Source organism: Phocoena sinus, chromosome 16 (assembly GCF_008692025.1).
Source record: "Phocoena sinus isolate mPhoSin1 chromosome 16, mPhoSin1.pri, whole genome shotgun sequence".
NCBI classification, from domain to species: domain Eukaryota; kingdom Metazoa; phylum Chordata; class Mammalia; order Artiodactyla; family Phocoenidae; genus Phocoena; species Phocoena sinus.
Window position 1 is genome coordinate 59,091,809 of NC_045778.1, and position 23,425 is coordinate 59,115,233.

Consider the following 23,425-nt stretch of genomic DNA (forward strand, 5'->3'; position numbering starts at 1 on the left):
CTCCGCGGCATGTGGGATCTTCCTGGACCGGGGCACGAACCCGTGTCCCCTGTATCGGCAGGCGGACTCTCAACCACTGCGCCACCAGGGAAGCCCTAGTTTGTAGATTTTTTGATGATGGCCATTCTGACCGGCCTGAGGTGATCCCTCATTGTAGTTTTGATTTGCATTTCTCTAATAATTAATGATGTTGAGCATCTTTTCATGTGCTTTTTGGCTATCTGTGATACCTGGCTTTTGTATAGAGGACTTACAACTCCTTGAGGCTGGGATTGAGACCCTGTGCTAAGAAAATAATGTGGCCCCTGCCTAGTACTCAATTTTTTATTCTCCCCTAGGGAGCTTGATTGTGGAATGGATGAAATTCTAAGAAATTTAAGACTGGCAAAAATACTTGTCACCCTGTGCAGCACTTGGGAAAGCAGGATCAAGACAGAGACAGAACCGATTTTTTTCACTCTTACCTGTTTCCCACTTTGCCACCATTTAAGCCAAGAACAAACTTCCTTTGGGTTCAGCTATGGGCTAGACTGGGCTCGGCTCTAAAATGCTTTGGCGGGTTTTTGAGGGGAAATTGGCAGCTACAGGCAGCTGGCTTTTCTGCTGCAGTTCTTCATCTGTTCGTTTATTTTCCCAATATTGATTGAGCTCACGGTTGGGCCGTGTACAGGGTGTAGGGATTTGTTTAAAAAATCAATAAGACCTGGTGTGCCATACAAAAAGCTAAAAATTTAGTCGGAGGGGTCAGGCAGGCAGAAATTGTAGATTAGATACACTGTGTGATAAGTGTTATGTGAATTCAGAAGAAGAAACCAGGGCATGAGAACTAGGAATTTTAAACGGGAAACTGTATGTGTAACGTGTAAATGAAGTTAAATGTATTGTATAGCACAGTTCATTGGGGATCTCTTAACTGTTGGGTGTGAGCAGAATGTGTGGGAAATGTAGTGGCAGTAGGTGAGATAAAGAAGTATGCAGGTGTGAAAAAAAAATACACAGGGACGAGGACGCAGAAAGGACCACCATATTGATAAGTTTGGACAATAAATCCTGTAGGTAGTTGAAGTATTTTGAGAGGGGAAGCCCTGAGACGATAATATTTGGTTTTAGGTGGTAGAACACCCCTGCTGTGACATGTGAGAGAAATTCAAGAAGGAAGAATTAGCAACTGGCAGGACAGCAGGGAGACCGTTTGTATTTGGCCAGAAAATGAGAACATGGATTGAAGCAGTGGGGGTGGATTTCAGAGCTATTTCTGAGGAAGAGTCAGTAGAATTTCATCCCTCGAACTTGGGGTGACAAAGCACTGTACCTCAGGTAAAGATACTATAGGAATTCAAAGTGACCGAAGATACTGCTTGAGCAGTTTGAGAGCAAGAGAGGGACTCTGGGACTGGGGCTGCGCTTAAAGACAAAAGACATCAAAAGCTTTTTAGATTGCAGTTGTCTTTTTTGTTTTTCCCTTTTCCTTTTTGTCAGTGCCACCCACACAGGACGTGGGATCCTAGGTCCCTGACCAGGGATCAAACCGGGCCCCCTGCCTTGGCAGCGTGGAGTCTTAACCACTGGACCACCAGGGAAGTCTCTGCAGTTGTCTTTTTTAAGAGTGCCAGGTTACTTTATAAAAGTAACTTATTTTCCAACACCCTTTGGGATTACCATACCCCTTTCCTTTTCTTTGCTAAACTGTGGAAATCTAGTACTTCCGCCACATTCAAGATGGTGGCACCAGAATTAGACTTTTCAACTCACGTCTTGGGTGGCCCCGCCCCTGATCAGGGCTACTTCCGCCACTCTCTGCGCAGCGGGACGCATTTACGCCGCCTCGTAGCACTCAAGATGGCCCGGGTTCCTCCTACTTTCCATTGGCTGGATTTCTCCAGTTTTCCGTCTTCGCGAGGGGGCGGGATTTCTATTTGATCGACATCTTTCTTGACCAATGGACGAAGGGCAAGGGCCAATGAAGCGCTGGAATTGGAGAACTATCCAAGTGTCTGGGAGGGCGTTTGGGCTGGGGCGGGGTGGAGCGGAGCCGGAAGCGGGAGGGGAGAGTGAAACAGGAAAAGAAGGGAAGAAGGAAGAAGAGGGAAGAGGAGGAGAGGGAGGAGGAGGAGGAGGGAGGTGGCGGCGCCGTGGCGGAGGAGCAGGAGCAGGAGGGGGATGGAGAGGAGAAGGCTCCTAGGTGGCATGGCGCTCCTGCTCCTCCAGGCGCTGCCCAGCCCCCTGTCAGCCAGGGCTGAACCCCCGCAGGTAAGGGGGAGGGGGTGTCCGGGCCAGGCTGGGGCCTGGGGGGCGTCGAGGCCTGGCTGGAGGGGGCTGAAGGAATGTTGTTGCCAAGAGTTGAGGGGTCCCGAGAGGGGCACCCATGCGTGGAGTGGACAGGATCTAAGGGGGCGTCGGTGTTTAGCTGAGGGACACCTGTGACGGTTTTGGTATCACGGAGGTGGCAGAGGCATGGTGCCAAGCGAGTGAGGGGCCTTTGAGACGACAGTTAGGTCAGGTGGGCTGGCATGACTGTGACTGGATAGTGGCGCAAGCGGGGTCATGTGGGGCGCATTCGTGTCCTCCAGTGGAGCAGGTCTCCAAAGCAGCGATGCCGCGAGTATGTCTGTGCGGGTAGGGGTACGTGGGTTATTGAGCGGGCCTGAGAGGGAGGAGGGGCTGGCTGAGAGGATATCTATTTCAAGCTGGACCTGGGAAAGTTGTAGGGGCCTCTTGGCCCCATTTTTACTGGTGTTGGAGGCCGGACTCTTGGAAGGCAAGTGAGATGAAGTAGACTGGGATCGCTCAGCAGCAGGGCACACTTGAGCTGTAACAAGCTCTTGCTATCAGGTTGGCTGGCCTGGGGAGCTGGTCACTGATGCTGATCTGGGCCAGCTCCGGGTTTTGAGCAAAGGGTGGTGCTGATGCCAATACGGGTAGCAAATGGAGCACCCCAGCTTTTCTTGCTAAGTGGCTTGTGCTGATTTTAGCGTCGCTGGCATTTCGAAACCCAAATGGGAGCGTTATTCCTGGCGCCAGGTTGGGTGGGGTGCAGTAGGAGGAATCACCCCTCTTTCCCTTCCTTGCATTTGGCAAGGCTTTACCATTCTATTTTCTTCAGTTTCTGTTCCCTTCTGTGTCTTTTCAGAAGGGCATATACAGACACACACAGAGCAAGATGGCAGACTCTATACAGCTTAGCACTTGAACTTTGTGTTGTGGTCAAGAGTAGAAGCAGAATGCCAGCAAAAAGCTTTATCTTTTTTCCTAGGAGTTTATGAGCATCATGTTATGCCCATTAGTATCCTGTATTTAAAACATTAATTTTTCAAGTGAGATGAACTTTATATAACATAAACTGTTTAAAACCGTTTAACCATTTTAAAGTGAACAATTCAGTGGTGTTTAGTGCATTCGCAATATTGAGCAACCACTGCCTCTGTCTAGTTCCAAAACATTTTATCACCTGGGGAGAAAACCCTGTACAAGCAGTTCCTCCCTGTTCCCCCTTCCCCCAGCCCTTGGCAACCACCAGTCTGCTTTACATGTCTATGGATTTATCTATTCAGGATATTTCATATAAATGGAATCTTACAATACCTTTTGTATCTGGCTTTTTTTTTGTTTTTTAACCTTTTGTATCTGGTGTCTCTCCCTTAGCATAATGTTCTCAAGGTTTATCCGTGTTGTAGCATGTAATTCATTCCTTTTTATGGCTGAATAATACTCCGTTGTGTTCCATAATTTGTTTATTCATTTATCTGTGGACGTATCATCTGCTTTTCCCAAAGAATATATTTATGTTTATTGGAAATAACATGTGAAAGGAATAGAGCTCATTTTCTGTCCCAGTACATTCCTTTTTCTAGGGCTGGGGCTCTTCTGTTTTAGGCTTTGTTGAGGTTCTTTGTTTTCTCAGTTAAAATCATGAAGTGGCAAGAGAAATAAATTTCCTTTATTAGAAAAGTTACAAAGCTAAGATATAGATGTTGAGAGAATAAAATATAGAACAAACTGTTGCTTTTCCTTTGCACCTGCACCTTTCTTTAAGTATCTTTAAAGGCTGTTTCCAATGACCAGTAATTAACATTGCTAGGGGGTTGATTTAGGAACGGTGCAGGCTTTGGAGCCTTTTGAGGTGGGTGCCCTGGGCCTGTGGACTACATCTCCCCATTGGAGAGCAGTGGTTGGCATCTGGTGGGAACCAGATCCATTTCTTTAGCAGGAAGAAGGATGGAAAGTGGAGGTTCCTTCCCAGGTCATGGAAGCCTGGGACGTGGAGAGAAGGTTTGGGCGGGGATCTTCAGTGTCATGCCCTAATTGCAGCTTGTGGATCACAGACCGTTTTGTTATCATTTCTCTGGCACTTCCGATACTTACTTGGGGGACAGGGTGGCTTTTGTACTTTGTTCCATTTGAATGGATGCTAGCACTGGCCAGCAGCTATTATGTGGTTACAGTTCCTGCAGAGAAGGGAAAGTTTTTAAAATGAGTAGGCTCTCTCCTTCTAACCCCCTTCCCCCTAACACTCCTAACCCCATCTCATAGCCTGTCTCTTTCTCTAGCCGAGTTCTCAGTATCTATAGTGAGAATTCTGTTTTGAATTTTAACCTTTGGAATGGAAGTTACTCTATAATTATTAACTCTGAATCCACCACAATTTAGTCAATTTAGTTTTTTGTTTTTGTTGATTTTTGGCTTGCAGAAGAAACAAGAATTTAGAGACCATTTTGGCTTAGGATGTACTTCAGGTACTCACTGTCCGTATTTCAACAAGTGGCTTCTAGCTAGCTCCAAATTGAGGAGGACTCTGTACTCCATCTGTATTGAAAATTGTATGGGTACCTCACTGCATTTTTTTCCCTTGAAATGTGTCTATCAAGTACAGTCTTTTTTTTTTTTTTTTTTTTTTTTGTCGTACACGGGCCTCACTGTTGTGGCCTCTCCCGTTGCGGAGCACAGGCTCCGGATGCGCAGGCTCAGCGGCCATGGCTCACGGACCCGTCCGCTCCGCGGCATGTGGGATCTTCCCGGACCGGGGCACGAACCCGTGTCCCCTGCATCAGCAGGCGGACTCTCAACCACTGCGCCACCAGGGAAGCCCAGTCTTTTTTTTTTTTTTAATTAAAGTATAGTTAATTTACAATGTGTTAATTTCTGGTGTACAGCAAAGTGATTCAGTTTTATATATATATGTATGTATGTACATATATTCTTTTTCATGATACAATCTTTTTTTTACACATGCATTTAATATCAAATATATGATATTAGGCAGCTTGCTTTCCCTGGTTCCAGCTCTGCACTGGAACGGTCATTTCTTGCCATCCTGGCCCAAATAATTTCATCAGTTTAACTCCATTCTGTGATTAGGAACTTAGACTTAATTCTCCTATAGGTCATTGCAACTCAGATGTGATTCCTTGAATCCATAGAGAATAAAAAAGCAATAGAGTCTCCAAACAGTAAGGCCTTGGCATTTGTCTCTTCCAGTTAAATTATGATGGGATATGCGGAGTTTCTTTCTTTCTCTTGTTGGTTAGATTCAACCAGAAAAATCTGACTGTAGTATTTAAAGTAAAGTTTTAGGAGAAATGTCTTTTCCAATAAAGTGATCCAGCCGATGGGCTGGGCACAAATCTGTAGAGATGCAGTCCTTGCCCTTCCTCTTCCATGCTTAAAACTTTGAGTTGGAAGGGGGCCCTGGTTCATGATATATTTTCTTCCCCCCACACCCTCCAATAGTATACCCCTTCCGCCCCACCTTTACTCACCTCCATTGCCCCAGTTTTCAGTCCAGAAGCCCTGCTACACTCTTCTTTCCTAAATATGGCATTTCAGTGTGACCACCCTCATTCCTTGTAGAATAGTGGGATATGAGACTTTCAAATTCTTACCCTCTTTCTTTCACTTTCTTAGTCTGTTTTATACACCAAAGTGAGCAATTGTCTAAAGTTAACACCATGAGTTGCTGTAAATCCTTTGAGTAGAATCCAACAGACGTTTACCAAAATGTTCATTCTTTGCAGCAGGCTATTATTATTCTAGACACTGGGAACCCTCAAACAAGTAGCAGAATCCCTGTCCTCAAGGAGCTAATAATCCTGTGGGAAAGACAGATAATATCCACTGATATGTAATCTGGAGGGATCAGCGCTGTAAAGGAAGTGCAAGCAAAGGATGGTGGGAACAACGGCTAGGGCTGGGGGAAGGTGGGGATTTAGGGAAGGTTTCATAGAGGGAGAGGCATTTGGACAGGGCTTTCAAGGTTGATAAGGATAGGTAGGATGTCTGTGGACTAGGAAGGGGGAAAGTTTATTCTGGCATGAAAGAGTGAAAATGGAGCTTTTAGAAGTGGCACATAGTCTGTGGTGGAAGCTTTGCCTGTGGGTGTGCAGAGGACTGTGAGAATAGCTTGAGACTTGAAAGGTGAGCTGCAATTAGACGATAAGGAGGGCTTTTATCCATTTGTCGAAATTCTGCTGGCAGTAGAACTTTCTGTGATGTTGGAAATCATCTATATATACTGTCCATTTTGTAGCCACGTAGCCACATGTGGCTATTGAGTCCTTGAAATGTGGCTAGGATAACTAAGGAACCGAATATTTAATTAATTAATTAATTAATTAATTAATTTTTGGCTGCGTCAGGTCTTATTGCAACATGCAGGATTGTTTGTTGCGGTGCTGGGCTCTTCCTTGCTGCACGTGGGCTTCTCTCTAGTTGTGGTGTGTGGGCTCAGTAGTAGCCCCTTGGCATGTGGGATCTTAGTTCTCCGACCAGGGATTGAACCCACGTCCCCTGTATTGGAAGGCTGATTCTTAACCACTGGATCACCAGGGAAGTCCCGGAACTGAATTTTTAATGGCATTTAATTTTTTGTATCACCTTTATTGAGTTATAATTCACATGCCAAAAGATTCATCCTCTTAAAGTGTACAGAAAATGTTTTTTTAGTGAGTCAGAGGGTTGTGTGACCATCACCACTATCTGATTTTAGAACATTTTCATCACCCCACAAAGAAACCCCATAGCCATTAGCAGCCCTTCCCCATTACACCCCCTCCTCCCCCAGCCCCTACAATCACTAATCTACTTTCTGTCTCTTTGGATTTGCCCATTCTGGACATTCTGTATAAATGGAATCATACACCATGTGGTCCTTTGTAACTGGCTTCTTTCACTTAGCATAATGTTTTCAAGATTCTTCCATGTTGATGTATTTGTGTATCATCGCATGTATCAGTATTTCATTCCTTTTTATGGCCGGTTAATATTCAGTTGCATGAATGTACCACATTTTATTTATCCATTCATCAGTTGATGGACATTTGAGCTGTGTTCCCTTTTGGGCTATTGTGAATAATGCTGCTGTGGACATGTGTGTACAAGTTTTTGTGTACACATGTATGTTTTCATTTCTCTTAGATATATACCTAATGGTGGAATTGCTGGGTCATATGATAACTCTATGTGTAACCTTTTCAGGAACTGCCAGACTGTTTTCCAAAGTGGTATGATATTCAGTTTTTAATTTAAAGTAAATAGCTACATGTGACTACTGACTACCTGTTAGACAATGTAGATCTAACAGTTTTCCAGTGTGGAGGTGGAATATAGTCTAATGTAGTGGTGAGGTCATGGGCTCTGGGGGCAGATTACCTGAGTTCCAAACTTGATTCTTCTACTTACTATCCTTGAGCAAGTTACTTTAACCTCTTTGTGCCTCAGTTTCCTCATCTATAAAATGGGAATAATAATAGCACATACTTTAGGGACTTCCCTGGTGGCGCAGTGGTTAAGAATCCTCCTGCCAATGCAGGGGACATGGGTTCGAGCCCTGGTCTGGGAAGATCCCACATGCCACGGAGCAACTGAGCCCGTGCACCACAACTACTGAGCCAGTGCTCTAGAGCCCACGAGCCACAACTACAGAGCCCACATGCCACAAATACTGAAGCCTGCACACCTAGAACCCATGCTCCGCAGCAAGAGAAGCTACCGCCTAGAGAAGCCTGATGCGCCACAACAAAGAGTAGCCCCCACTCACCGCAACTAGAGAAAGCCTGAACGCAGCAATGAAGACCCAACGCAACCTAAATAAATAAATAAATAAATAAAAGTAGCACGTACTTTATAGGTTTGTTGGGACCTGAAAAGATATATATGTAAAGCTTTTGGAATATACTTCATGGTTATTAAATATAATAATACTTAACCACTGCTATTCTTATTGGTGATCCTCAAGAGTGCATTGTGGTTGGTAAGTTAGTGTCAACTCTCAAACTAGGTTCAGAAACTGAGATTTGGGGAGTTTGGAAGTGACTTCCTTGATGCTGTTCTATATCTGAGTTTAGGTTTGTCCCTGTGATCTTTTACCTATGTAGGTAACTCTTCATGGTGAACCTATGTAGAATAGTGGTTCTCAATTGGAGACAATTTTGCCCCTGCCTGAGGACATTTGTCAGTGTCTAGAAACATTTTTGATTGTCGTAACTCAGGAGCACTACTGGCATCCGTTGTATGAAGGCCAGGGGTGCTGCTAAATGTTCTCAGGGTAGTCCCCCACAACAAAGAATTGTCCTCCCCAAAATGTCAGTAGCGCCAAGGTGGAGAAACCCTTGTGTGGTACCTGCTATATCCCCTTACCAGCTCCTGACCAGTGTCGTGGGATTTGAGGTCAGCCTTCCTATGAAAAGATGTGTGTGAAATAACCTCTGATGACAAATTTCAGGTGGGACAGTTTAAAGCTTTAGTGTCCTGAATCCTGATGTTGCTCAGATTTGTTGACATGTGTTACCAGTCAGCTCATCATCGTCAGCCAACATCAACTGTTTTGACAAAAGCACATTTTTTTAGTCTGTGGTTCAGTAAGCAGGTGAGCCTCCCTAAGTCACCCCATCTTAAACCTTCTTTCCTCTCACTTTGGTCTGCCTTTGTGGTTTCACTTTAAGAACGTTTGTCTTCATCCCAGTGAAAGCCTGAGGGCCAGTCACTTTCTTTTCTGTGTCCTCCATGGTCCCACCACCAATCTGAACTGAGTCATGTTCTCAGAACTTTTTCCTTTCCTCATTCCAGATCTTGGCTCTCCTCTCATTTTCGGCCTCGCGAATGTTAGTTTGTTCTCACGCACGCTCAGCCTGCAGAAACCGTTAGATGTTCCCAGGTCGCCACGAGGGAAGCTGACGGTCCTGGACCTTACCAGAGCTGTGTCTGGAGGAGAGCCCTCTCTTCCAGGTCCAGGATGCCCCTCATCTGTGGGTGCTGGGCACAAGCTGGCTACTCTGTGGGTGCTGTGGGTAAGTTAGATGGCTTTGGATTCAGAATTCCAACAGCCTTTTGAATGCCTGGCCATCCGTACACCTGAGGGCCTCTTTCTTTCTTGCCTTAAGTTGCTGGACTGACGTTTGAGGGACCATCAGGACCAGGTGGAGCAATGACCAGGTGGGTTCATTCCTTGCCCTACCACCCCAACTGTGGGCCCTGCTGGGGCCACCGACCCCACTATAACCGCACAGACAGAGCAGCCACTGAGTGACAGGGAACGGCGACAGCGGGTCTTGGTGACCTGTCCACTCAGCTGCATACAACAGGCTGAGGTCTGCCAGTGGGCACCTCCCTTTTGGCCCATCCTTTGAAGTTCCACTAGGTGGAGCAAAGTCTGGCCAGAAACCCACATGCAAATGTGGAAACCACAAACAAAGAAATACAAATAAATCCAGAACATTGCAACATGGGAGGTAAAGAAAAGGGAAACAAGTCTCATTCTATTGAATTCTGCAGCTTGTTGATACAATTCCGGGCTTTCCCAGTGTGGGAATTAAAATAGGTCATCCTCTCAGACTTGTCAGTCTTGCCTGGATGGGGTTTTTGGGGTTTGGGGGATACTTTCGCTTACTCAGCTACATTCCCATAGCTGGATTTATTTACTTTTGGTTTTCATCTTTCCATACTTTTTTCTGTGGGAAAGCAGATGAGCTGTATATCTTCTGTTCCTGGTGCCGTCATCACCCTCGTAGAGCCACGGCTCAGTTTTGATTCACCATCTTAGGTGTTTTAAAGAATTTAAACTTGTTTTGGAAGAGATGAGAGTGAATGTAAGACGTTACAAGAATATTTGTGGTTTGGAAAGGTGGATCCTAGAGTGAAGTTATCAAAACATTTCTGTTTTGATTTTTAAATATGGAGCAAGACGGATCTTACATTGTAACACTGTTTTGTTACACATTCTTGCAGATCAGAGACACACGCAGTGCATGGAGAAAATGCGGTGCGTGGAGAAAATAATCATATTTTTCAAAATTGTACATACTGCTTTTTGTTCGCCGTTTAAAAATTAATCTTCCTCATCTAAAATTCCACCTGACAGTTTCACTCCAATCGTATCAAAACCCAACCAAACACAGACACAATGAAAAACACCATAGCTTAGTTTATTGATCAGATTTACACTTTTGTGGTTTATTTGGGAGAGAAAGTTAATATTTGGCTTTCTACACTGGGATGTTGGAGCACGGTAGCTCTTTGGGACTTGAATATAGAGTCGAACAGTGTGAGAAGTTCATCCTGTGTACTTCTTTCTTTTTTTCTTGAGTCCCTTGTCTTTAATTATGCAAATCCCCTTGCTGCTGTTGCTGGGGGTGGGAGCTGGGAGTGGAACACCTGCACCGGCCTGATTTCTCATAAGGACCAATCTGGCTGTCTCTCCAATCCCTTTCTTAGACCCGATTGCTGCCTTTCTTTGGGCTTTGAGGTACCTTTTACCTTTTCACATCAGTTTTTAATTACACAAAAATAACACACGCTCATAACAATGGTAAATAATAGAGAAATACAAAAATACTTAGAGGAAAAAGTGAAAGTTTGTGGTTTGTTGTGTATTTTTGGTTTTTCTGCTTATGCTGCAAATTTATAGATATAGTAATATAACTCCTATGTATAAACTTACGTCCACACACATAAAATACATAAAGTTGTTGGTATGGGTAGGGTTCTGTATTTTCTTTTACTTGTTTTTAAAGTAAAAATGGGATAATTTATATGTAGTACTTTAACAACATGCACCTTTTTTAAAACCTTAATATATTGTAGACGTCTTTTCATATCGCATATACGCCTCTGATTTTGTTTTAATGCCTGTAATTGCTTTAGACCATGGTTTATTTGACTACCCCTCCATAAAGGAACGTACGTTGTGTCCAGTGTATTTTGCCATTTCAAGCTGTGCTGCAGTGAACATTGTTACACTTATTTCTTTCTGCAGTTTGCTAGGTTCCTAGAAGTGGAACTGGGGACTATGGGATTATAGGGTATGTACATTTGGAATTTGGGGCCAATAGTGCCAAGTTGCTCCCCAAAACGGCTTTATCAGTTCACATGCCCATCAGTAGCGCATGCAAGGGCTCACTTCCCCACACACGTGTGAACATCATTTCTTCACCTGCACCCTCTGTTTATCCTTGAAGATGTGCCTTCTGACTCTTAACACGGGCACCTGGGGAACATTTCAGTTTACTTTCTCAAAAGCCTATAGGTCTCTAATTGGCTTAGCTTCCAGTCTCCCTGTCTGCACACTGGTTGCTCCCTTTGCTGTGGAGTAGGATTCACACAAGGGCAGTGAGCCTCTAGCCAGAGGAGGGTAGAAATGCCTGCCCATGTGCTGAAGGAAGTGGTTTGTGGTCCCTGGAAGATGTCAAGCAGGTGGCCTGGAGCTGTTGGCCAATTGCTGTGTGGTACACAAGTCTAATTTCATGCCCGAACTACCACCCCTCCGTGGTGGCCATCCCAGAAGAGACGCCTGGAAGTGGCATTGCTGAGAGGGCAGACTCTGGAGCCAGACTGCCTCCATATAACCTTGGACTAGTTAGTTAACTCAGTATCCTCATCTGTAAAATGGGTTAATAGCACCTAGCCTGTAGGGTTATTGTGAGGGTTAACTGAATTAATACTTGTAAAGCACTTAGAGCAGTGCCTGCCACATAGTAATTACTTGGCAAATGTTAGCCTTTGTTGTTGTTGTTGTTGTTATTAATTATTTTAGCTCTGGGGAACTTTAAGACTTCCCTCTTCCCTTACTGACCCAAGGTTTGTTTTCAGTGGAGGAATTTAAGAATATATTTTGGTTCACTCCTTGTCCAAAATGCACGTGAATCACTTTCCATGTCATCAGCCTTGGTGATCAGATGAGAGGTGTTTTTTCAACAACTATTTTCTAATAATAAGGTATGAAAGAAATCATTTATTCTTAGAGCAGGTAAGTTAGGATATATGCTATTTTTCTGATACACGCACCACTGCAGCCTCTTGAGTGAAGAAAAGAGTAGGGGGTTGTGGTTAGTCGTTCATTCAGACCACAGTGCTGCCACACGCAGATCTGTCTGCTCTCAGCACACAGTGGACTGTACCGAGCTGAGGGACTCCCTCGGGCTTCTTGACACCTGTCCCCAACCTCCATCTGGTACTTCTGTTCTGAGGTGAGGATGGTTTCTGAGGCTTTTTTTTTCTTTTTTGTAATACAGCTTTATTGAGATATAATTCACATACCATAAAATTCACTCTTTTAGAGTATACAATTTAGTGGGTTCTAGTGTATTCACAAGTTTGGACCACCTCACCACTAGGTAATTTCAGAACGTTTTCATCACCCCCAAAAGAAATGCTGTATCAGCAGTCATTCCCCCTCTTCCTGCCCCATCCCCCAAGTCGCTGGCAACCAATAATCTGCTTTCTGTCTCTATTTGTCCATTATGGACATTTCATGTAAATGGAATCATATACCATGTGCTATTTTGTGAGTGCCTTCTTTCACTTAGCATAGTATTTTCAAGGTTTATCCATGTTGTAACATGTATCACTATGTCATTCCTTTTTATGGCCAATTAATATTCCTCTGTTTGGTTGTAACACATTTAGTCCTCAATAGATGGATATTTGGGCTTTTTCCACTTTGGGGCTATTGTGAATAATGCTGCTTTGAACATGAATATACAGTTTTTGAGTGGACATATGTTTTCATTTTCATGAGTATACGCTTAGAAGTAGAATTGCTGGGTCATATCGTCACTCTATGTTTAACTTTTGAGGAACTGCCAGACTGTTTTCCATAGTGGCTGCACCATTATATATCTCCGCTAGCGATGTATGAGGGTTTCAGTTTCTCCACATCCTCGTCAATACTGTCTTTTTTAAAATCATAACCATCCTAGTGGGTGTGAAGTAGTATCCCACTGTGGTTTTGATTTGTATTTCCCTAATAACTAGTAATGTTGAACATCTTTTTGTGTTTGTTTTTTGGTGGTTTTTTTTTTTTTTTTTTGGTTTGTTTCTTGGTTTTATTGGCCACGCCATGCAGCATGTAGGATCTTAGTTCCCCGACCAGGGATTGAACCCCTGCACCCTGCATTGGAAGCTCAGAGTCTTAACCACTGGACTGCCAGGGGAGTCCCCTTTTTGTGTTCTTATTGGCCATTTGTATATATTCTTTGGAGAAATGCCTATTCAATCCTTTGTTTGTTTTAAAGGCCCTTATCTGACTGACAGAACAGTGGTCTTCCCACGGAATCCCAGTGAGTGACTGTCCAAGGGGAGGTTTTCCTTTAGACTTTGTCAGAGCTCTGGCACTCTAGACCTAGCCATGCTAACATCTCTTCTCATGAGCCTGGACCAATTACTTTACCTCTCTGAGCCTTCATTACTTCTATCAACATCTCCCAGAGACGGCTCCGAGGCAGCCATTTCTGCTGTAAGAGGAAGAGACCCTCGTGGTCACAGAAGTCTACCGTTTCTCGTGGAGATTCATGACGCATATGCTTTACAGTTAAGCCTCTGAAGAGTCTCACAGTTAAGAGACGTATATGAATCCCTTATCAGATAAATGATTTGCAAATATTTCCTCCCAATCTGTCTTTTTTTCACTTTCTTGATGGTGTCCTTTGAAGTACAACTGTTTTTAATTTTGATGAATTCCAGTTTATCTGTGTTTTTCTTTTGTTGCTTGAGCTTTTGGTGTTCTCTATTTGTTTTAAGGGCTCTGTAAAACTTAATATTATTTAGGGTCAAAAATGGACATTATTTAGAATAGAATCCTTTAATTTTTTTTTATTATGGAGTATTTTAAACATTTACAAAAAAAAGAGAATGGTATAATGAACCAGCATGTACCCATCTCCCAACCTCAGAGATTTAGTGTCTTGACCAGTCTTGTCTTATCTATACTGTGTCCACTTTCACTTCCATTTATCCCCAGTGAAATTATTTTGAAGCAGATTTCAGACTTCATATCTTCTCAACCATAAATAGTTCTGTTTGAATCTCTAAAAGATAAAAGGACTATGTTCCCGAACATAACCACCCTCCCGTATCACACCCTAAAAAATTGACAATAATTCCTTAATGTTACAGGAGAGGATCTTGTGTGTGAGAATTTAATTTGGATCCAGGGGTAAAAATGCTATTAGAAAATTCAGCTAATTATGATAGTTCTTCAGTTTTCGTGAGTAATTAACCCTGTGTCACACTACTTTAAAAAAGTTACTCCCCAGTGACACGCTTCAATCCTGTGAGTATCAAAAGTGCTCTTCCAACCACAGCTTTTTCTTTTTTACTTGAACAGGTCTAGTGGTGAAGTTTTAATCATATCAGCCCGCTCCCCCCTTTTTCCCTCTCAAAACTTTTTTTTTGGACACATATCCATTTCCAACCTCTTCCCAGTATATAAAGTGAAAGATTAACTTATGACTTTTGCCCTCAATTTCTAGTGTAGGGAGAATTTTTGGAAAAATCCTGTTCTTATCTGAGATTGCACAAAATGTTCAGAGAAACCTAGGAAAATGAGGAGACCCTGTTTGCGTATCTTCTCTTTCAGCTCTCCAGGGCCTAGGCTGGGTGTCCCCATCCCGTGTCTGGCTGACCATGCCCACCCTCAAGGTACAGTATTGGCGGCGGGGGTGGGGGTGGGGGGGTGTCTCACGGCTAATGAGCAATGCTGCTGAGGGAGAGGTGGAACATAGAATTTGGAGGCAAAGAAAGACACCGCAGAGATAATGATGCTATGAACAGATGTTTGGTAAGAGAGGCCGTGCTGTTTGAAATGTAGGAGATTTAGGGTTGAACAGGCTTCTTAATTGTGGGACCCTTCAGAGGCTTAACCGTAAAACACATGCATCGTGAATCTCCAAGAGGGTCGGTAAACTTCTTTAACCATGTGAGCCTCTTATCGCAGAAATGGCTGCCTCGGAGCGGTTTCTGGGTGATGCTGATAAAAGTAATGAAGGCTCAGAGAGGTGAAGTAATTGGCCCAGGGTCATGAGAATAGGTGGTAGCATGGTAGAGTGCCAGAGCCCTGACAGAGTCTAGCTTAAAGGAAAATCTGCCCCTAGGCAGTCAATTACTGGAGTTCCATGGGAAGACCTCTGCCTCTTCAGTCAGAAACCCTAGGTCTAGTCCTAGGTCAACTCACACTCCAGACCAGTGTACTGCCCGGCAAGTGGGGATGGTAATTGCCTGGCCCTATCACCAGCTGATATAAGGAACAATGAAAAGGGATATGAAAGTAGTTTATAAACCTGAGATCTCTGTAAGGGTGATGCTTTATTGTGTCTCTCATTGGTTAGTGCCACCTTTTCTATAACACTGGGAATTCCCTGGTGGTCCAGTGGTTAGGACCCTGTGCTCCTACTTTCGAGGGCCTGGGTTCAATCCCTGGTCGGGGAACTAAGATCCCACAAGCTGCATGGTGTGGCCGAAAAAAAAAAATGTAATTCTCAATAGTACTGAGCACATCTTGCCAAGAACGTGCATCTTGAGAAAAGTGAAGGACTTTGGAATGTTGGATATAAAATATAAGATATTGGCACCTGCTACTTCTTTTCAGGGAGGGACAGTGACTTGTGCTGACTTCTTGCTGTGATGGGGATGCTTTCTCAAAGGCCCTTCCAGCGTTTTCCCCCTAAGTTTTCTACTTATAGAGTAGGGTCTTCCTGCCCACTTCTGCGTTGCTGTAGTGCTTTCTTCACGATTTGGACTCCGGGTCAAGGTGTTTTTGAAACTGCTGTCAGCCTGTGTTGCCTCACTCTCTGCGGCCTGGGAATCCAGGGTTCAGGTGTGGCCCGTGGTTGGGTGTAATGTGACGGAAGGTCCAGCGTCCCTGCATCTGGTGTGATTCCCTCTCCAGTTTCACCACCTTCAGTCATCATTTTACTTGGGGTGTGGACGTGCATGTTCCAGAAGTTTCCCCACTCCCTACAGCTTATGGGAGGGATACGTTTTCATAAAGTTTTCCGCTGGTATTTTTGACCATGAAATCTTAGACCTGGAGTAGATTTGGTTACCAAACAGCCTAAGTAAGGAGGAGGTAGTATTTGATATACATAAGATCTAGGAACTGAGGGAAGGCCTAGTGCCAGGAGCTGTGTTTCCAACTAGGCCTTTTTTTTTTTTTTTTTTTTTTGTGGTACGCGGGCCTCTCACTGTTGTGGCCTCTCCCGTTGCGGAGCACAGGCTCCGGACACGCAGGCTCAGCGGCCATGACTCAGGGCCCCAGCCGCTCCGAGGCATGTGGGATCTTCCCGGACCGGGGCACGAACCCGTGTCTCCTGCATCGGCAGGCGGACTCTCAACCTCTGTGCCACCAGGGAAGCCCCCAACTAGGGGCTTATTAAGTTTCACAATCCTTTAAGCAAAAAAGGCGACTTCCAGGTGTTGCTAATGGAGTTTCTGGTGAAGGGGAGGCAAAACCAGAAGCCGCTTCACCCCATTCTCCATAAAGGAAAAACTGTCACGGGGGCGTTAGATCACGTCCCAGCTCTGCCTTGAGGAAGGCAGTTTTGCTTTTGAGATGGCTTAAGTGCTTTAAATTCCTCAGCTGAGAAATTAGATAGCCAGAGGGTTTCGCAATCCCTTCATCAAGCCTCCTGAGCTCAGAGTACCATCCAGGTGCACTCCTTATCTCTTAGCTGTTTTTCAGGTTTCTGTGACCAGAAAAAGTCACCTGCCCAAATGTTTGGGGATTTAGGTGTATTAGCTTCATTTTTACCATCTTCTCTTTAGTCATCAATTCTCTTCATCCATGTAACCAGTTTTTCTTGAGAGCCTGCTTTGTGTGAGGCATTACTTGGTATTGTGAGGGACACAGAAATGAAAGTTACCCATCTTGCCCTTAAGTTGCTTATACTATAGAAGAGGAGATAGGCCTGAGAATAAATAACTTTGCTGAATTTATGAGTACGTGAAAAAGGGAGTGGTACTACCAAATGTAAAATAGATAGCTAGTGGGAAGCAGCCGCATAGCACAGGGAGATCAGCTCCGTGTTTTGTGACCACTTAGAGGGGTGGGATAGGGAGGGTGGGAGGGAGACGCAAGAGGAAGGAGATACGGGGATATATGTATATGTATATCTGATTCACTTTGTTATAAAGCAGAAACTAACACACCATTGTAAAGCAATTATACTCCAATAAAGATGTTAAAAAAAAAAGAGTGGATTTTCCTATAAAATCACAACCAAGATGATCTCTCGCTGGAGAGTGTGCACACTTGCTCTTATGGCTTTGCATCCAGGGGGCCCGGAGCTGCTTCCAGGGACTTAGAGTTGAGGTACCTTTAATAAAATGACCATGATGTTAGCCCTTTCCTTGGGCCTACCACCATTGCACCAAAAGTGGAGTCTCTCTCTACCCTGCCCTAAATTTAAATATAAGTGAAAGATGAAATCAGATTTAGTGGGGACCTTGAAGACTAATTTTCCTAAATGGAGTTCTCTTTCCAAGTTACATGTGAGAGTATATCATGTAGTTGGTGTGACCTAGGTCCCCCCCGCCTTTTTTCTTATTCCGATCTTTGGTTTAGAGAGCAGTTTGTGAGGAGACATGAAATATTTCTGGGGACAGCCCTGAGTTGTAGCTTGCTGATTTTCATGTAATTCTTGGCTACTTGACGGTTTGGTGAACTGTTTTCAGGGCAGGAAAAATGAACCTAGCATTTTGGTATAAAAACAAACAAGGCTGCTGTTGTACTTGATAAAGCTGAAGTTGCTGATCCAGCAACAGCACACTAACCATCAGTGACAGCCCCCTGTCAGTGGTGAGTTTCGGAGACCCCTGGACTCTCCAGAGAGGACAGTAAATGTTTATCCACGAAGGTGATAAATATCAGTGGGGTGATTGATTGTCAGCAGTAAAGGATTTTCTTGTTAGGGGGCAGAGAAGCAAGAGGCAGAAGCCTTAGGAAGCTGTTGTAAACTGGTTTCAGCTTCCGCTACTTTGATTTTTCTCTCTTTTTATTTTAAAAAGTTTTTTTAAAGTTTATTTGTTGTGATTGTTTATGAGCTATTTCTCTCTATATATTTTATTTTATTTATTTTTTGCTGTGTTGGGTCTTCATTGCTGCGCACGGGCTTTCTCTAGTTGCAGCGAGCGGGGGCTACTCTTTGCTGCAGTGCGAGGGCTTCTCACTGTGGTGGCTTCTCTTGTTGTGGAGCACGGGCTCTAGGCACGTGAGCTTCAGTAGGTGCGGTGCGTGGGCACCTAGTTGTGGCTCGCGGGCTCCAGAGCGCAGGCTTAGTAGTTGTGGCACACGGGCTTAGTTGTTCAGCGGCATGTGAGGTCTTCCGGACCAGGGCTCGAACCCGTGTTCCCTGCATTGGCAGGCGGATTCTTAACCACTGCACCACCAGGATTTTTCTCTCTTTTTAAAAGGCTAAGGCTGTACCATTGCCATGGATGTCTTCTCTCCACCTCCCACATCCCCCCCACAAAGTCAACTTCAAGATTTATCATATTTTAGTAGTAGTCATCAGAAAGAAAAGGTATGCTGGTTACAGGTACTCAGTAAATACACACATGTATGCATTGTACCTCCAGCTGATCTTTGCCCATCGTCTGCCTTTCTCAGATGCCCCGTGTGCCCTTGTTTCCATGCTTTCAGTCATGCTTGGCCCTGCTTAATGTGTTCACCTTCTCCCTGCAAACCCTACATGATTTTTAGTTAGCCATCTCTTGGTAAAACTTTCTTTGGCCATTTTATCCCTCAATAGCTTCCCTTCTTCAAGCCCTTCGTGCATTTACTGCCTCTACTCCTCCCCTCCCATTTGTTGTAGGGTGCCTGCGTTTGTCTCTGTGTCTGCTGTCTTTTCTCTCTAACTGTGTAATTGAATAAATCAGTCCTCCAGGGCCAGACCAGTTCATCTAGTGTTGCATCCTTCTCATCTCCATGGTATATCCTGGGTGGCTGGATGCGACTGTGACTATCATGTCACAGAAGAGGGGGAAGTGACGGGTATAATATCAAAATACTGTCTCCATGCGTGTTCAAGCCATTCTGGAGCCACACAGACCTGGTTGTAATGCTGGCTCCACTGCTTACTAGCTGTGTGTCCTTGAATGATTACCTAACATCACTGAAGCTCATGTTTTTCATCTGTAAAATATGAGATATCAGCGTAGGTTAAGATCCTCCCTCTCTGAAATGTATCATTTGATGTTTAGCAAGTGATTGCAATTGAGGGCTGTTTGCCCAGACAACTTCTGGGAAGACTCAGTACAATAGCAGGAGAGCATCCACAGGTTTTCATGGATGCCTTGTAGAAGAAACAAGCCCTGTGACTTGTAGAACTCCTTGTCCTGCTCGGAGCCCAGGAGAGGTGTGTTTTCTTGCCTCGGCAGGCTTGCTACATGTCTGCCTTTGTCCAGCCCCAGGATACAGATAATCTAGTGTTCTTGGTTTCTGGCAGCTGAGCAGTCCTTAACATTTCTACTTGGCAAGGTTCTGCAAATCTTTGTTCTGGGCTTGGAATTCTTCCTATGGCATTCCCCAAAATAATTACTTCAGGATCCTTTTATTGATGCCAAGCCTGGCATTCATGACGTGACAATATCTTGGTTTGACTTTGATTGTGGCGCTCCCATTGGTTTGGGGTTTGGGTTACTATTCATTTCTGTGTTTTTTGAGTCAGAACTCTAGGGCAATTAAATGTGCTTGTGCACAACCCGCGAAAGATAAGAAAGGTCTTTTATTTTTATCTTAGATGTTCTGTGTCGGCCTAGCAGCCTCTACTCAAAACTCCTGGAAATAAAAAGGCTTTAGGTCTGGAGATTATCTCCTGCCCTAGAAGCCTGGCAGTTGTTGTCCTGTTCTGACAAAACCCTCTTTCTTCAGATTCCTTGATTGCGAAATGAAAAACTCGGGGGCCCTCAACCCTAGTCTCCTTTAGCCTCCACTGGCCAGATGACAAGCACTTCACCAGGTTAGTTGAGATCCAAGGCATGGAAGACCTTCCATGCCAGCTTGCTCCTTGTGTGGGGACCCATTGTGTGTTGGGAACATATGAGAACTTCAGGACTTCCCCAGTCATTTACTTCACAGAGCTCAGCCCCAAAGTGGGTCAGAATGGGAGTCCTGGGGCCCCAGCGCCCTGACTCCACCCTTGGGAACACCACTGTCAGATCCGGTATAAGTGACAGTCTTACAGACAGGATTCCGGAGCACAGACCAGGGACATGCATGTCTGCTCAGCGTTCAACTGACCCTCAATTCTGGTTTTTGCCTTATTGGTAACTTCTGGTTTAATATCATGACTCCTGTATTATTGTAAGAGAAAGAGTCTTTGGAGCCAGAGACTTCATTCAAATCCTTGCTCTTCCTCTGCCTACTTCCTCTGCTCTTCCTTGGGCAAGGTCACCATATGCTTCAGTTTCTGCAACTGAACAATAAAGATAATAATACCTACATCATGGGATTGTTGTCACATTAAGTGAGATGTTGGTTAAATGAAGTCCTAGCACAGAGGCTGGCTTATTGTCAGTAATAAACAAATAACTGTCTCTCCCCGCCTCCTTCCCAGAATTTAAAGATTATAAATGCATAGGCTGCTTAGAAAACGTTGCCAAAAGATTCTTAAATGAAGTACAGTGAAGGAATGAATTCTACTAGCCGTGAACATATATGCTTTGCAGTATGTCTTCTTTTTTTTTTTTTTTTTGGTATTAATTTATTTATTTTTGGCTGCGTTGGGTCTTTTTTGCTGTGCGTGGGCTTTCTCTAGTCGCGGTGAGTGGGGGCTACTCTTCGTTGCGGTGCACGGGCTTCTCATTGTGGTGGCTTCTCTTGTTGTGGAGCACAGGCTCTAAGTGCGCGGGCTTCAGTAGTTGTGGCTCGTGGGCTTAGTTGTAGCTCTAGAGCTCAGGCTCAGTAGTTGTGGCTCGTGGGCTTAGTTGCTCTGCCGCATGTGGGATCTTCCCAGACCAGGGCTCGAACCTGTGTGCCCTGCATTGGCAGGAGGATTCTTAACCACTGCGCCACCAGGGAAGCCCCGAACACTGTCTTCTTAAATAATAAGTTAATCCAAAGGATTTCCAGCATTACTATCTTTGTGAGTTCTCTGAACTGGGAAAGAGAGCTCTGGGTCAGTGGAAGGATGTCTCAGACATTGCTTGGGGCCATAAACATGTTAAACTGAAACTTTTTTTTTTTTGAATTTTATTTTATTTTTTTATACAGCAGGTTCTTATTATCTATTTTGTACATATTAGTGTATACATGTCAATCCCAATCTCCCAGTTCCCCCCCCCAGTTCATCCCCCTTGGTGTCCATACGTTTGTTCTCTACATTTGTGTCTGTATTTCTGCCTTGCAAGCCGGTTTATCTGTTCCATTTTTCTAGATTCCACATATATGCGTTAATATACGATATTTGTTTTTCTCTTTCTGACTTACTTCACTCTGTATGACAGTCTCTAGGCCCATCCACATGTCTACAAATGACCCAATTTTGTTCCTTTTTATGGCTGAGGAATATTCCATTGTATATATGTACCACATCTTCTTTATCCATTCATCTGTCGATGGACATTTAGGTTGCTTCCATGTCCTGGCTATTGTAAATAGTGCTGCAGTGAACATTGGTGTGCATGTGTCTTTTTTGAATTATGGTTTTCTCTGGGTATATGCCCAGTAGTGGGATTAAATTGCAACATTTTGACAACATGATCCTGCTCCATCCCAGTTTAGTGTGACTCTTCCTTTTTTTTTTTTTTTTTTAAAATTGGTGAATTCAGCATTGAATTAAATTCTGCATTGTCAGGCAGATGACCAAAATGGTTTGAAGAAGGATTTGACTTAGCTTTGGTCCACCATGTATGAACCTGGATCACTTACATAAAAGAACCCTTTTTTCTCAGACTAGCAGAAATTGCTGATTATCCTCTTGCCTCTTAAATCCCCAAATTGACTGCTGTGTCCCTGGGTTATAATATTCGTAGAGCATGGAGAAAAGTGAACTCGCCTTCCTGGGAATGCCTGCATTTGCCAATTCAGCTTCTTTTTCTCCTCATCCCCCAAATCTTAGCGCTCAGTGAGGGTTGGTCAGGGACTAGGGGCAAGGAAAAATAGATCAGTGAGAAAGAAGCCATTCTCAGTGATCACTTTGTTAGAGTACGTGATGTTGTGCTCCGTGTAATGTTTTGGGTTTAATGCTGCCTTGCACAAGGAACTTACAATCTTATAAGAAGATAAAAGTAGGCAGATGCTGATTAGAAACACTGTCTTGAGTAGCATCCATAAAAGGATGATTCATTAGGTTGGGAGGAAATTGGGCAGCCTATGTTGCAATTTTGATAATTTAGCTTGAACTTTCACAAGATTATTTTTGGATTTCTAATAATTTTGTTGCAGTTCCACTTATTCAGACATGACTGCTGATAAATATTATTTGGAAGTGTGGAATATTTCCTTTGCCCATTAGAGCAAGGGTTCTTGACTGTTTTGCTCATGGCAGTACCTCCAGCACCTAGACCAGTGCCCTGGCACGCTGTGGGCATTCAATAGGTGTGGAATGAATGAATGAGTAAGTACACTTATGCCATGTACTCTTTCTGTAGAGCTGCAGGTGTCACCTAACTCTCTCTTGTTAGGTAGGTTCAGACCAGAGTTGCCCAGGAGGGGCTGAGGATGCCCCTTCCTCCAGTTTGATTGTCAAAATTAATAATGCTGCATGTGTTTTGGGATGGTCGGCGGTTGCCAGGGAACTGAGGAAATGAAAGGAGGGCGTTGGAAGCAGCCTCTTCTTTCTTGTGCCTCGATGTCCAGGCCTGCCTGTCTGGCAGTTCGGCCTGTATGTGAGGGTAGCAGCAAGGCATAGGATAGACTGGATGACCGTGTCTTGAGAATACATATTTGCTGAAGAATGGCTCCCTAGTCCCCAAACACCTGCAGCAGCAGAAGCCACTTCACCCCTCTTCCCTTCTGCAAAGCAATGAGACTGTGAGTCATTTTTCTGTGAGCCTCCAGGAAATGGCCCAGCTGGCTTGGCTCATTCATTTCCTTGTCAGGAAAGTCGATGTGACCTTGACCGTCAGTAGACCTGCAGCAAGCACATTTTGTGTCTGGCTGGATTCACTAAGTACTTTTGGCAACTCACCTTGCTGTAAGTGTTATGTACTGCTAATTTAT

The 23,425-nt window shown here is 44.2% G+C and overlaps 1 protein-coding gene across 7 annotated transcripts in view; it reads left to right on the forward strand.

The window, feature by feature from the left end:
• The first annotated feature begins 2,057 nt into the window (after positions 1-2,057).
• WBP1L (WW domain binding protein 1 like) overlaps positions 2,058-23,425 on the forward strand; it is a 59,008-nt gene continuing 37,640 nt past the window's right edge. The window contains exons 1-4 of one of the 7 annotated variants that reach the window (XM_032607338.1): positions 2,058-2,250; positions 9,061-9,281; positions 9,375-9,426; positions 14,846-14,907. In XM_032607338.1, the coding sequence (XP_032463229.1) occupies positions 14,893-14,907 (15 nt within the window). In that variant the 5' untranslated portion in view covers positions 2,058-2,250; positions 9,061-9,281; positions 9,375-9,426; positions 14,846-14,892. Of the gene's footprint in view, positions 2,251-8,659; positions 8,861-9,060; positions 9,282-9,374; positions 9,427-9,451; positions 10,253-13,442; positions 13,548-14,845; positions 14,908-23,425 lie in introns of those variants that run through there. The other 6 variants (XM_032607341.1, XM_032607340.1, XM_032607337.1 and 3 more) reach the window with 6 other exon arrangements.